The 15,417-nt window shown below is 32.6% G+C and overlaps 1 protein-coding gene across 1 annotated transcript; it reads right to left on the bottom strand.

Annotated features, from left to right (window-relative positions):
- Positions 1-11,560: 11,560 nt before the first annotated feature.
- LOC110811637 (cytochrome P450 71AU50-like) lies at positions 11,561-13,639 on the bottom strand. The gene is made up of 2 exons (XM_022038188.2): positions 12,415-13,639; positions 11,561-12,292 (listed from the first exon to the last, which is right to left on the bottom strand). The coding sequence occupies exons 1-2, from the start codon at positions 13,291-13,293 to the stop codon at positions 11,678-11,680; spliced, it is 1,494 nt and encodes a 497-aa protein (XP_021893880.1). The 5' UTR covers positions 13,294-13,639; the 3' UTR covers positions 11,561-11,677.
- Positions 13,640-15,417: the final 1,778 nt, after the last annotated feature.

Genomic DNA, 15,417 nt, shown 5'->3' with positions numbered 1-15,417 from the left:
TTGGGTCCTACCAAATCCAAATCATAAACAAATAATTGTAAATTTTTTTTTTTATATGTATATACATATTATCGGTTTCTGAAGACCATTTGTTCTTCTGAAAATTTAATTTATAATTCGTCTTCAAATCAAATTTTGCTACATGGTATATTATTGTGTGGATGTGATATGATTTCAAAGCATCTGTTTAAAATATAATACACTTCAAAAATGTATGAATCAACACTCTAATATATATATATCAATACCAGACCAGTAGCAGCAGCATCTAAGAAAACAAAGTCGTACCATAATTTAAATTACAAAAATATATACTCTTAAATTTTGAAGAAACATGATTCAATTCAAAAATTTCACTCAAATTTTTCTCCCACCAACTAACTATTTGGGTTCAATCCAAAACTTGAGATTTGATTTCTATGACATTGATTAAACCATTTATGGAATAATAATAATTACATTTAGTTGAAATGTCATTTTATCAGGTCCCACGTGAATCTAATGTTAAAACAACTAAAAAGATTTGTTCCATTAGCCTTAAAATAGACGTCTATATATATATATATATATACGTATACGTACACGGTACATGTCATAGAGTAATTAAGAAAGAACAAAATCTTTCGGGGATTTTATAGTCAAACTCAAATCATTATCTCTACCAAGTTCATTGAACAAGTTCAATAAATTGGAATTATAAAAAAGAAAATATCCAAGTAAATATTATTAGTGCTGTCTAGGCTTGCATTTTGCACAACAATCCCTTAAATTTTCTCCATTAATGCTCCTCCGTATAGGCTTTTGATTTCTTTCCTACTTCCCATTTTGAAATTGATCTTTTGCCTACCCATTTCATACACCATATTATTTTAGTTTTTTATTTTATAGATTTAATAAACTTATATTGCAATTACTTTTTAGAGTAATGTGATAAAATATTTTTATCATTTTAAATTTATTGTAAATCATAGATTAGATTATAATCTTGGGATTGAATGTTTTACTATATCAAAATTTCACTTTAATTGCATTTAATAAACATTTATATCGTATACTTAAAAGTTAAAAATTCACTAATTATTTTGAGATTTCATATATACTTGCATTGAACATTTTATATTTTACAATTGGAAAACTTAACTAATAAAAAAGAAACAAAATATAAATATGTGTAATTAAAGATAAATACCAAGAAATTGTTTACTATCTAAACTCTATCGAGTATGAAATTAAGCAAGTCTCACCTTAAATAAAAAATAATATCAAGAATACTCTTTATTTAAAATCAAATAATCTCGAAAAACCATTCAATCAAAAATATTGTCAAAAATTCAACAAAAATCAAATTGCTTGGATCGAAACAAGTTCGCTATTGAATCAATCAATAATCCGGGAAAAAATTCATTGAACACCAATCTTGTTTAATGCGAAGCCAAATCAACAACATATTAAGAATATTAATTCAAATATACTCTATTCGAGATCAAGTAATTACATCCTCAAGTTATATTTTGATTGTTATTCATTATATAAGTACTTTTAAATTTGGATTAATAAATATTCACTTAAGCACCTTGATATATAAATCGAATCAATAATTTCTTATAAAAGAAGATGTATACCACTAATTTAATTAAGTAGTAATTGTTCATATTGACAATTAATTCATTATATGTGTATTTAGACATTGAGATTTTTACATTGAATTATTATTTAATTAATTCTTAATAAAATAAAATAAAATAAAATAAAATTTGTGAATAATTGTGCTTAAGCAATAATAAGTAACAACACCACAGTCTTATAATAATTTTATCATACTCTTCTCCTCTTCAAACACTAAAATAATAACATTAATTGCAAAGAAAGAAACACATACACAAAATTAAATTCACATCAACATGAAAAATGGAGGATGCAATTTTGGTCGTAGTTGAAGCGATAGAGACCATTGTTGTTCCTCTCTCTACTTTCATAATAGCTTTTTCAAAACTAAACACAAATACAATAATCACCAAACTTATTAACCTTGCACCTTTTCGTGTTAGGCACAAGAAGGGTCCTTTTTATATCTGACCAAAATGTCTTTGATATATTTCTTTTGTTGTTCATCCATGAATTTTGGTTGAAAGCCATAAGTGCCTTCATAGAACTCTTCCTCTCGCTTACCATAAAACAAATTCTAACAATGATAATTTAGGGTAGGAGATATAAACATAGTATCAAAAAAGAATTTTGATTTTCTTTGAATGAGTATTTTGACGAGGTGAAAGGAGAAGAACTATTCTAAGATAGATCTAAAGAAGAAGAATGAGTCTAAAATAGAAGGATTGACAGTTTTACCATGGAATAAATATAGAATCGAAAAAAAAAACAAAAAACATGAGAAAGATGAATGTGAAACAAATTCAAAGAAGGAGAATATGCCCAGAATAGATTTGAGGAAGAGGTAGATACAGGATGAGAAGGAAGATAGTGTAATTTTGTATCATGGATTTACGTAAAATCAATGTTTTTTTTTTATTAATATGTTACAAAATTAATAATTCCATACACTTGGACTTCTATCACTAACATAGAAACATCATCTTTTTATATTTTTAGATACAACTCATAAGGTCTTTGTAACACCCAAATAAAAATAATTTATTTTATTTTATTTTATTTATTTTTATTTTTATCTATTTGTTTGATTTTTTATTTAATTTAATGAAAATAAAAATAATAATAGTGATAAAATTGGGTAAAAATATTATTTGGATTTAATTGAAATTGATTTTGGAAAAAAGGGGTGAAAATTTAGATTATGGGGGTGTTTTTGAAAAGAAAATCAGAAACCGGGGGTCAAAATGTAATTTAAAAAAGTTGTGCCACATCAGCACCATGTCAGCAGCCATGTCAGCGGCCCGGTCAGTAGCCCCGGCCAACCAGGACGCGCCGCGTGGCAAGGAAACGCTGACCAGGGGATAGGCCACGTGGGCGATCTGTGTGCGCGCGATCGGACGACCCAGATCCGTTCCCGCGCGCACGGACGGCCCAGATCAAACATGCGCACGGACGGCCCAGATTCAATCAGGCACGGACAGCTCAGATTGCATCGCGATGGACGGTCCAGATTTAATCCTAATTAAATCACGATCGAACGGTCTAGATTTAATCTTGATGAACGGCTGAGATTAAAAGAAAAAGGGTATAAATAACCCCACCCACACCTAACCAGAAAACCCTAGCCGCCAGTCCCTTGCCGAAGAAGAAGAACCAGACGCCGGAGGAACCAGCCGCCGCCGCACCGGGGAAGTTTCCGACCGCTTATTGAGGTAAAATTTCTCCTCCCTGCTCATTTTTTGATGCTGAGTCCGCCTATGGCCAAACTGGAGCCAAACCATCGGCCAAACGGCCGAAAAATCCAGCCGAAACCCAGCGGCGCCGCCGCGCCCCTCCTCGATTTTTGCCTCCGATGAGGCCCTTCCCGGCCTCCGTTTGATGCAAATTTTATACCACCGTGATCACCGTTCTTTTCTCTACATGTTGATTGGAGCCAAACATCAAAATGCGACTCACGCCGGAGGAGCCGCTGCACCCGAGAGCACCGCCGCCGGTAAGTTTCAGTTTTTCGTGATTTTTCGGCCTACCGAGGGCCCTAGGGTTGTTTTATCGCAGGGACCGATGCAAGCGTGGCCGAATTCGGCCGAAAACAGCCAACCCGAGGCAAATCACCGCCGCAAGCGGCGGCGCCGTCGCCGGAGCACGGCGGAGCCGCCGTGCCGAAATTACGATATTGGCCGAAAGGGGTCCTAGGTCTAATTTGGGATTTTTTGGGACACGTGCAAGTACCAGTAGTGCGTTTCAGTTTCCTGAAAAAAATTCAAAAAAAATTAGGGACAACCTGTAGGCGCACTGTAGAGTCGAATTCAGACCCCGAAACAGGTAAGGACCCCTCACCCTATTTCCTATCACGGTATTAAAGCTAAATAAATAATTAAACTGTACTGTGTGAGTTTATAGATGTATAATTGATTTAGGGTTACCAATGGAGCCTGAGTTTGATACTGTGTTTGTCTGTTATTATTTGATTTAATTTTCAGTATTAAATGCAGTATGATGTTTGATGTAATTATATTATGGTCTCGTATGCATGAACTATGTTTCTTTTATTATGATTTGTATTATGGTGAACCCGGTACTGTATTGTCTTATTTGGTGTCAATTACTGGTTTACATGTTTTGTATGATTGGATGATTGAGATTAAGGAAAAATGTAAAAAGGTTATGTGAATTGATAAGTGGATAATGTGGACAGCCTGACTAGATATCCTGGGAGATGGTGGACGGACCGGGTCCGTAGGGAACCCTACCGGGAACGTGGTCTCTCATACCGGACGGGGTATGAAGACCTTATGTGTTTTGGCGCCCATACCGGACGGGGTATGAGGACAGCCCGTTTCACCCTCATACCGGACGGGGTATTGAGGTTCATGGTTTTGGCACCCATACCAGACGAGGTATGAGGACGACCCTAGAATCAGGTTGTGAATGTTAATGGTTCACGTGTAGAAGGGACCCCCTATGGATCCCTAGGGATACTAGTAGGCTGGTAAAAGAAAAAATCTGTTTCATGATGATTGAAATGTAAAGGTGTGATATATGTTGTGTTATAAAGTGTATATGATTTTATGATATTGTAAGTTTATTATTTTCAGATGTTATTTTCATGAATCTCGCTAAGGTAAGTGGACAGTAAAGGATTTTATTATTGATAAAAGAATTTGTTATAAATTATGCTCAATTGGTCATTTTGTTTTATACCCACCTTTACTTCCGTGGCGGTGAGATAATGTGATGTCTTTACTGGGCTGGTGTAGCTTATTCCTTATTTAACCATTTCAGATCAGGGAGACGTTGTTCCGAGCCCGTTCCGCAGGAAGACGGCAAAGGGGACGCCTAAAGACTTCACAGTTATATTTATAGTTCTTATCTCGAGTATCTCTTTTAGTTAGTTTGTTCTTTCATGTTTTGAGTACGTTTTGGTTATTGTGTAAGGGATTTTAACCAAAAATTTTATTACGCTTCCGCATTTGACATTTTTAATACATATATCTCATTTAAATTTCTGAGACCGTTACAGTCTTGTTTACTCTTTGTACATAAACTCTTGTGAGAGTTTTATGACATTTCTAAAGATACAGTAATATGGCTGCCACGTGACAATCTTATAAGTAAGAAGGCTAGATAACATGGTCATGTTACTAATCTTTTGAAAAGGAAGATAGTGTAATCTTGTATCGTGGATTTACGTAAAATCAATGTTTTATTTATTTATTAATATGTTATAAAATTAATAATTCCATACACTTAGACTTCTATCGTTAACATAGAAACATTATCTTTTTATATTTTTAGATACAACTCATAAGGTCTTGTTTACTCTTTGTACATAAACTCTTGTGAGAGTTTTATGATATTTTAAAGATACACTAATATGTTAGCCACGTGACAATTTTATAAGTAAGAAGGTTAGATAACATGGTCATATCACTGATCTTTTGAAATAAATATAAATAATGTGTTACACATTAGTGATTAAAGAGACTTATTTAGGCCATTTGTGAAAGTAAGACATCAATTTGCAAAAATATTATAATGTTCAATTTGAATAAAATGAAAAATCCAAAAAAGAACTGTGTACTTAATGTTGGATAATTTCTTATCATGTGCCCACATATTTTTAATCATAAATTTAATTTGTTATATAATCTTTTGGGTCCATTGAATATTAATTAAATTTATAAAGTTATTTGATTTAGTAAATTATTTCTTGACTTGTATGAGTTTTGTAATTGTGTACAAACTGAAAATTCATTTTATTTTATTTTTGATGAGATATAATAAAATAAAATAAACTTATAAATATAAATAGATTATCGCTCTCAGTGTAAACAATTTTTTTACTCTTTCCTTATCATCACGTGAGTCAAAGTTGTAGCACCCGGAAAGGAGGAGGAAAAAAAAAAAAAAAATCCACGTCAGCAGGCCCGGTCAGCAGTCCAGGCCAACCGGGGCCTGCCACGTGGCAAGACCACGTTACTCCGAAAAGTAGCCACGTTGGCGATCCGCGTGGGTGAAATCCGACGGCCCAGATCAATCGCGCGATCGGACGACCCAGATACAATCGCACGGACGGTCCAGATTCAATCAAAAACGAACGGCCCAGATTAAAACAAAATGGACGGCTGAGATCAAAAGGCAAGGCGTTATAAATAGAACCCCCACACCAGACCACAAACCCTAGCCGCCTGCCGCTCGCCGGAGAAGACGAACCAGAGGCCGACCGCCGCCACCCGCCGCCGCACCGGGGAAATTTCCGACCGCCGATCGAGGTAAATTTCATACCCCCGACTCGTTTTTCCACGCTGATTCCTCCTATGGCCAAATCGAAGCTAAAATCCCAGCCAAACGGCCGGAATACGCGGCCGAAGACCAGCGGTGCCGCCGCGCCCCCTCTCGGTTTTTGCCTCCGACGAGGCCCTTCCCGGCCTCCGTTCGATGCAATTTTTATATCACCGTGATCACCATTCTTTTCTCTACAGGTTGACCGGAGCCGAATCACCAAAACACGAACCTCGCCGGAGAGCCGCCGCACCCGAGAGCGCCGCCGCCGGTAAGCTCCGTTTTTCCGTGATTTTTTGGCCCCCCGAGGGCCCTAGGGTTGTTTTCTCACAAGGACCAATACGAGTGTGGCCGAATTCGGCCAAAAACGGCCGAAAATAGCCAACCCGAGGCGACTCGCCGCCGCCAGCGGCGGCGCCGTCGCCGGAGCACGGCGGAGTCGCCGTGCTGGAGTTGCGATTTGGGCCGAAAGAGGCCCTGGGCCTAATTTGGGTTTTTTTTTGGAACACGTGCAGGTATTGTTAGTGTGTTTCAGTTCCCCGGGAAAAATTCAGGGAAAATTAGGGACGGCCTGCAGGCGCACTGTGAATCATATTCGGATCCCGAAAACAAGTAAGGACCCCTCACCCTATTTTCTATCACGGTATTAAAGCTTAATAAATAATTAAACAGTATTTTGAGACTTTATAGATGTATAATTGATTGAGGTTGCCGATGGAGCCCGAGTCTGATACAATGTTGGTCTGTTATTGTTGATCTAATTTTCAGTATTGAATGCAGTATGAAGTTTGATGTTTTCATTTTATAGTTTCGTGTGCATATTTTACTGTTTTATTGATTATTGATTGAATGACTGAAATACCGATACTGTATGTTGTCTGTTTGACATGAATTACGATTTGCTTGTTTAAATGTGAATTGATGATGCTTATTGAGAAAAAGGAAAATGAAAGATTGTGTAGACTGATAATTATATGATGGGGTCAGCCTGACTAGATATCCTAGGAGATGGTGGACGGACCGGGTCCGTAGGGAACCCTACCGGGATTGTGGTCTCACATGCCAGGCTGGGTATGGAGATCCTATGGTTTTGGCGCCCATACCGGACGGGGTATGGGGACGGCCCGTTTCACCCTCATACCGGACGGGGTATTGAGGTTTATGGTTTTGGCGCCCATACCGGACGGGGTATGGGGACGGCCCGTTTCACCCTCATACCGGACGGGGTATTGAGGTTTATGGTTTTGGCGCCCATACCGGACGGGGTATGGGGACGGCCCTGAAAACTGATCATGAATGTTAAAGGTTAACGGGTAGCGGGACCCCTATGGACCCCCATGGATACTAGTAGGCTGGTAAATGAGAAAAGGATATGTTGTATAATGATTGAATTATAAAAGGCGTGATAAGTGCTATGTTTTACAGCTTATATTATTCCATGATTGTGATAATGTTATTGTTTTCTTATATTGTTTCATGAATTCCACCGAGGTAAGTGGATGGTAAAGGTTTTATCATAAATAAAAGGATTTGTTGTAAATCATGCTCCATTGGTCTTTTGTGTTTTTCTACCCACCTTTACCTCCGTGACGGTGAGATATCGTGATGTTCTTACTGGGCTAGTGTAGCTCACTCCTTATTTAACCATTTTAGATCAGGAAGACATGGTTCCCGAGCCCGTTCCGCAGGAGGACGACGAAGGGGATACCTAGAGACTCTGTAGTCATACTCATAGTTTTATTTTCGAGTTTCTCTCTTAGTTAGTTTAATCTTTTATATTTTAAGTACGTTTTTGGTTTTTCGTGTAAGGGATGTTAACTGAAATTTTGATCTCGCTTCCGCATTTGGTATATTTAAATATTCATTTCATTTTAATATTTTTGGGGCCGTTACAAAAGTTCTCTCTTAAGAAGGAAAGATTTAGACATGAAATATTTTCGTTGCGATGAATTCAAGTATGCTTTGTGAAAGATTGTAATGTATTCGTAATACATAACAAAAAAATATAAAATAATACAATCTGATCTATTTATACCTCAAAAATTATATTGTAAGTTAAATATCAAATTTAAAACATAATTGAGAGTGAGTTCTTAAATTAAAATTTTTTCAAAATACAAAAAATTCTATATGTATCCACGTTGAAATTGATCTTTGTTAATAAACTATTTAATTAACAGAACACATGAACAAATTGAAGAATATTTGTGTTAAAATTCACTCAATTTTTCTTTGTCTTTTGGTGTGCGTGCAACTAGGTTTTTCTTCTCTTCACTTTTTTAAATTTGCAATCCCATATACATATGCATTATATATATAGGAGGCATGGCTAGTTACTAATTCCTATTTGAACTTGTTCCTGTACATGTCCAAACTAATTTGAACTCTTTTTGTCGGCACCTAATTACATAGATATATATATATATATATATAATATTATATATGTTGCATTTTATTATTATTATTTAATAAAATAATTTTATAAATTAAATTAATTTCAAATTAAATTTTACAATAATCTCTATTATTATAATTGTCACATATATTATATTATTATACCAATAATATAATAACAAAAAATATGTATTAATTTTCTATTTTTAAAATAAAAAATTCAATTTATCTCCATTATTAATTATGTCTTTTGTGTTAGTAAAAAATATAACAATATTCTATTTAGATAAAAAAAATTTATTTATTTAATTAAATTAAAAATTTTAATTTAATTATTAAATAAGTAAAATAATTAATTCATTTAGTAAAAATCAGAATACTCATTAGTGACCTCATAGATTCAATATTAAACCAGTAGCAAATTGGTTAAAGTAATCTACTGATCAAAATTGGTGTTTAGCAACACTACTTAACGACTGAATAGTATGAACTGTATAATTACTCTTAAGAAGCTGTTAAAGAATAATAAAATATTTTATTTTGTCATTATTGTTTCGGGTTTTACTTAATATATGATTTAACTGTCAAATCCCAATAGATAACCGACTATGTTTCAAATCAATTATAACTGATAAATGAATGACATAAGAAACTTTTTTTTCTTTCAGTCAATTGCACTGATCAATGTTTTAATTTAATCGTCATAATAAATGACAATGTATAGCTTAAATTTATAACCAAAGTTGACAAATTTTGTCTTAATTAATCACTAATTTTATAAATATTTAATCATACATAACATCATTTTAACTATAGTTTTATGACTATATAGGTGTTCGAAATCAAAGTATAATAAATGATTTGTTAATTACTATCATGATCTTATATCAAAAGAAATTCTTACATCATATCATTTTAAGAGAATATTTTATTGATAGTTTAAAATAATATTAACGATTAAGAATTCTTAATTGGATCGATTTAATGATAATAAATCCATATGCATTATCTATATATGTGATTTAGTTAATAAGATCAATCAACCTTTATCTTATAAAGACCATCACATATATATTAATTTTATTGGATCATTAATATCATATTTTAATAGTCCAACAACTAAGAACATTTTAAATTAAATTATAAAAAAGTTTACTCTCATTATAAAGATCTTCATCTTGATGTAAAGTCTCTAAATTTAATTAAAAATTTTATCATATAAATTAAATAATAAATATAATAATAAAAATATTATTATCATATATTAAAATAAATTGTCAAATTAAAATATATTTAATATATTACACGAATAATTAAATTATGGGCATAACAATTATATCCCTAACACTTTGCACGTAAAATTATAATTTTTTAGTATAACATGAGATTCTGCATTTCCAACTATAAATATATAAAAAATCAAACCAACATATAAAATCATTTTCTTGTAATATATTGAAAATACTTTAAAATTGGTAAGAGAATGAAATTAATAAATACTTTAAAATTTTATAGAGAGAAATAATACAAATTCTATAATATTTATAAAATAAAATTTTACACACAAACTTGTTATGTATTAACTTTTTGAATTTAATAAATCTTACTCAATTTTTTTACCTCACACACACTCTCGCTTCCCCCCAATTTATTGTTGCCATTTTACCTTCTCTCGTTTTACTGTTGTGGTTTTGCTTTCCCCCCTCATTAATTAATTCATTCAAGTTTAATTTTCTAACAAAATATCATATATTATGTAAAAAAATTGTATGATAAGGATAAGGTTGCCTTAGAAAGGGTTATCTATATCATTTTTTCTTGACTTTTTTTTATTTACTTATTATGTTTCATGAGTGACTCAAAAAAGGATGATTTAAACAAATATTTATCAGTACGTAATTTCTGTGCATTTAGTATGGAACATATAGTTACTACACCTCGCAGACAAGTCTCTATGCTTATAAGTTGGAGGACTTGAGAACAATCTTACCTCGGAGGTATGCGTCTGATTTATAATAGTGAGCTAGCTGAGGTGGGTAATATTTTTTGCAACCCTCTCCATGAGAGTACATAACATCCATTCAGATGTCACTATAATCATCAGAGCATAGATAGTTTCGATAATGATTTTAAGAGACTTAAAATAACAATGTTACATATTTTATTAAGTGAAAAAAATTTTAAATTTTTATTAATTTCAAAATTAACAACTTAGTTTACTTTTAAATAGATTTATATATAAATTAATCTTATAAAAATAAATTATCATAGAATCTTTTAAAAAATGAAATTTCACTCATTACATAAATTTAATTAAAAGATAAATTCTAGTTAATTATGAATTAACAAATAAGATAAATTATAATTTTTAAATTAATCTTTAACAACTCCATTATTTATGGAAATATAATAATATTAATCTACATAATGGAGATAGCTTACTTTCAATTCTTTGTTTCCTCATGTTTAAACTAGGATTGTTTGTTGAGGATGTTATGCAATTAACTCATATTTTTCTACGGTTTCTTCTTTCGAAATACTGTATCAAGTAGTTTATAATTTGGCTGGGGAAGCACTTTATATACCCTAACATTATCTCACTTTTATGGGAGTCTACTGGTTGCATGACTTCTTTATTTGAGCAGGGTCTTTCATATCTTGTTTTCACTTACGAAAGTTAATATTCTCACAAGAAAAAACTGCCTAATTAGGAGAAATACTTAATTTAGGTTGCAATACGTTCTAAATTCTTATATATATATAAAAAAAAAACCGAAAATTCAAGTATATTATTAAAGCAAAAGCACTAGCATCAGAAGTGCTTTGAGTCTCACAGGGATGATAATTAAAGTCAAGTAAAAGATAATAAAAGCATTTTACCAATGCATACACTTATTCATATCTTCAAGCGAAAGCTAGGAATAGCACATAAATTATTAGCCCGAGGAGTCACCAGGCTGAACTTCTCGGTCATGTCTAGCTCACTCGGCATCTTTCCATCAGGTAGGTCCCAATCGAAACAATGCACCAGCTGCGCGACCACCAAGCGAACTATAGTTAATCCAAGCTGCATTCCAGGGCAACCTCTGCGACCAGATCCAAATGGAAGAAGCTGGAAATCACGCCCACGAACGTCAATATTGCTTCCCACAAACCTCTCAGGCCAGAACTTTTCTGCATCAATCCATGCATCTTGGTCTCTCCCGATCGCCCACATGTTTATCAGAATGCGTGAGTTCTTGGGTATGTGGAATTCATTCACGATGCAGTCCTCCATTGATGCATGAGGAAGAAGCAATGGAGCTACAGGGTGGAGTCTCATTGTCTCCTTCACGACAAGGTATAAATACTCGAGGCTGTCAATATCTGATTCTTCCACCATTCGGTTCATGCCCACCACGTTTTCCAACTCCTTTTGGACTTTGTTAAGTGTTCTTGGATGCTTCATGAGTTCTGATAATGTCCATTCAATTGCAGTTGATGAGGTGTCCGTTGCTCCTGCAAGCATGTCCTGAACGTACACCCATCCATTAGAGACCCTGGAACAGATATAAACAAGCTATACATCCCAAACTATAAAACTTTACTTTAGTCTAGTATTTATTTATATTATGTTTAACTTAAGTTACGCACCAAAATTACAGCTTTGATGTTCTCTCTCTCAATAGGGTAATCTGCCTGTTCTGAGCCCATGACGTCTAACATGAAATCAACGAAGTCCTTGGTTTTGTTTTGATCCTGGGATTGAACGTGCTCGTCGATAATCTTTTCAAAAAATTCATCAAAAACCCTACTAATAGCCTTGGAGCGCTTGGCAACTCCTTGAAGATCAAGTTTGGCAATTGGAGGAATATAATCACTCAAGTTAAAAGTTGCAGCTATTTCCATAGCTTCTTGAATCACTGCTTTGAATCCTCTCTCATCGATATCTTTATCTATATATTTCTTCCCAAACACCATTCTACACGTGAGATCAGCGGCAAAAGCTGATACTTCAGCACTAAGATCCACAACAGCACGAGAACTAGTAGCTGCAACCTGTCTAATTTGTCGAATCAAGTTGCCAAGCTCTTCTTTCCTTAATTCTTTAAAAGAATTAATCTTGACATTGCTAAGCAACTCTAAAGTACACATCTTGCGGATGCTACGCCAATAAGGTCCATAAGGAGAAAAGCTTATATTCTTTTGGCCATAAGACATATGCATTGCAGCCTGGTGAGAAGGCCTACTGGCGAATACAATGTCGTATGTTTTGAGAAAGAGTTCAGCAGCTTGGGGTGAGGAGACGACAATGGTGGGAATCAAGCCGAGCCGCAAGTACATGATGGAGCCATATTTTTTGGCTAGTGTTTGAAGATCTCGGTGAGGTTGGTGTCCTAACATGTGAAGGTTTCCCAAGATGGGGAGGCCTGTTGGTCCGGGTGGTAATCTCTTTGATCTTCTGCATTTGAATGATTTGATAAGGAAAATGCTCAATGCAAGAAATGAAAATAAACTCCAAATCCAATCCATGGTGTTATAGCTTAAAATCCAAGTTTAGATACCCAAAGACTGGAGTCAGGGATGTGTGTGTATACTCATATGTATATGTGTGTGTGTATATATATATATAGATATATATATATATATATCCATATAAGTATATGTGCGGTGAAAGATAAAGTGTCAAACAAATGGGAGATCACTTCAATGCCGGCCATAATCAGCAGATACTTCATAATTTTTCGAGGTACAAGTGAAAATTAACAATGACTATCGTTGGACCAATAAGGAGATTTCCTAAAAGGGTGGGTTAAAATGTAAAAAATGTACATAATATCCTACGCATAATTAGTTTAGAATTTTAAGTCCATCTTGAAAGAATACATATAATTTGGATATATTACCAAAAAAATTATTTAACTTTGTACTAGTTTAATAAAAATATTAGTATTTTAGAATTATGCCAAAGAATATTATCATAATTTGAATTGAAGTATTTTTTATTTTATTTGGCCGCAATCAAACGATAATATGGATGAATTATAAATCTTAGTTAATTAAATATATTTATATTTATACAAAAATCAATGTAAATTAGTTAATCTTATTTTTATTTAGTTATGTAGTTAGAATTAATTTTAATTATTTTTAACTAAATGATTGGAATCTCCTATCAAATTAGATCAGTAGTAAATCTCACGTCTTTCTCCTAAATGCTCACTACTTCATCGAAATTTCTCATTACAAATCAAGTAAAATTTTTGATCGAACTATGAAAATCAACATAGTACGGACACAAAGATATCTTATAACTATAATTGTTATTATCTTCTATTATAATTGAAAGATGATTTATTATTTTCCATATTAAATACTAAATAATAGTTAAATATATTTCAGATATCAACTATATAATTTTAATAATGAGAAATAATCATGTACTAGACAATCTTCAAAATTTCTTTTCATAAAAAATTTCAGTTCAAAGGATAAAAAGAAGTAACTGTGAGAATGTAAAAGAATAAAGAGGATGCTTGCATTTTTAACTTATTCTTATAGTAAATAATTAAAAAATATCTACCAAATGGTTAAAACTCCGGTGTTCTATTTCAAAATAGTGAGTTCTAACTTTATTAAAGATATATATCTTATTATTTTATAGATGTATTGTAACTTAGTGGTGACCAGTTTTTAATATTTAATTAAGTAGAATTGAGAACTTAAATTACTCATATATTTATGAAACTATGGCAATTAAGTTGAATTAAGTCTCAAAAAAACTATTATGTTTATGAGTGAAATAAATATTTCATAATCTTTATATTTTCTTAAAAAGTACCCATGATAGATTAAAAAGTTGATTTGAATTTTTTATTTTTTAAAAAATAATAATTGCAAAAATTAAAATATTATTTAAAAAATCATAAATTCAAGTTAGTGACTTCCAATTAGCTAAAGTAATAAATGTAATAATCTTCAATGGAAAATATGACTATCTAATCAATAATCAATGGAATTAGTAGGTAAAACCAAGGCAAAATTAATGAAGTGGTGGGATGTATATGTGAGTATTAATTATGACCTAACTTGTCAACAAGGATAATGTTAATCCACATTGTTCCTCATTCTTTAACTTAATGTAGGAAAAACTAATTAAGTGGTGGGATGTATATGTGAGTATTAATTATGACCTAAATTGTCAAAAAGGATAATGTTAATCCACATTGTTCCTCTTTCTTTAACTTAATGTATAAGTTTTAGTTGAAAGTACTATTTAAGACAAACAAAACATTTGTCTTGATCTTAGTTTGGTGTTGAAAGTAGTATTTAATTATAGGTGAATTTTCTATTTTGGGCGGAGAGAACAAAGACAAACCGATAAAATAACTTTATATGATATAATTTACTATCGATCAACTTAAAGATAAATAGTTAATTAGTTTAAAGAAAAGGATTAGAATGTATTTTTAAGAAGTCAGAAAACAAAAGTTTCCAAAAAATTGCCAAGTTGAAATAGAATTAATAAAATGTAACAATACATATTATTCATTATATTTAAAGTGTCTATTAAAGTTGACATTAAATTTTAAGTAAAAGTGTACAAGTGTAAGTTTATCTTTTTAAAGATCAAAATCCTAAAACACCATTAAATTT

Source organism: Carica papaya, chromosome 6 (genome assembly GCF_054855325.1).
Source record: "Carica papaya isolate Zhongbai chromosome 6, ASM5485532v1, whole genome shotgun sequence".
Lineage (NCBI taxonomy): Eukaryota > Viridiplantae > Streptophyta > Magnoliopsida > Brassicales > Caricaceae > Carica > Carica papaya.
Note: the sequence above shows the minus strand (reverse complement) of the source record. Positions and strands in the feature narration are given on the sequence as shown.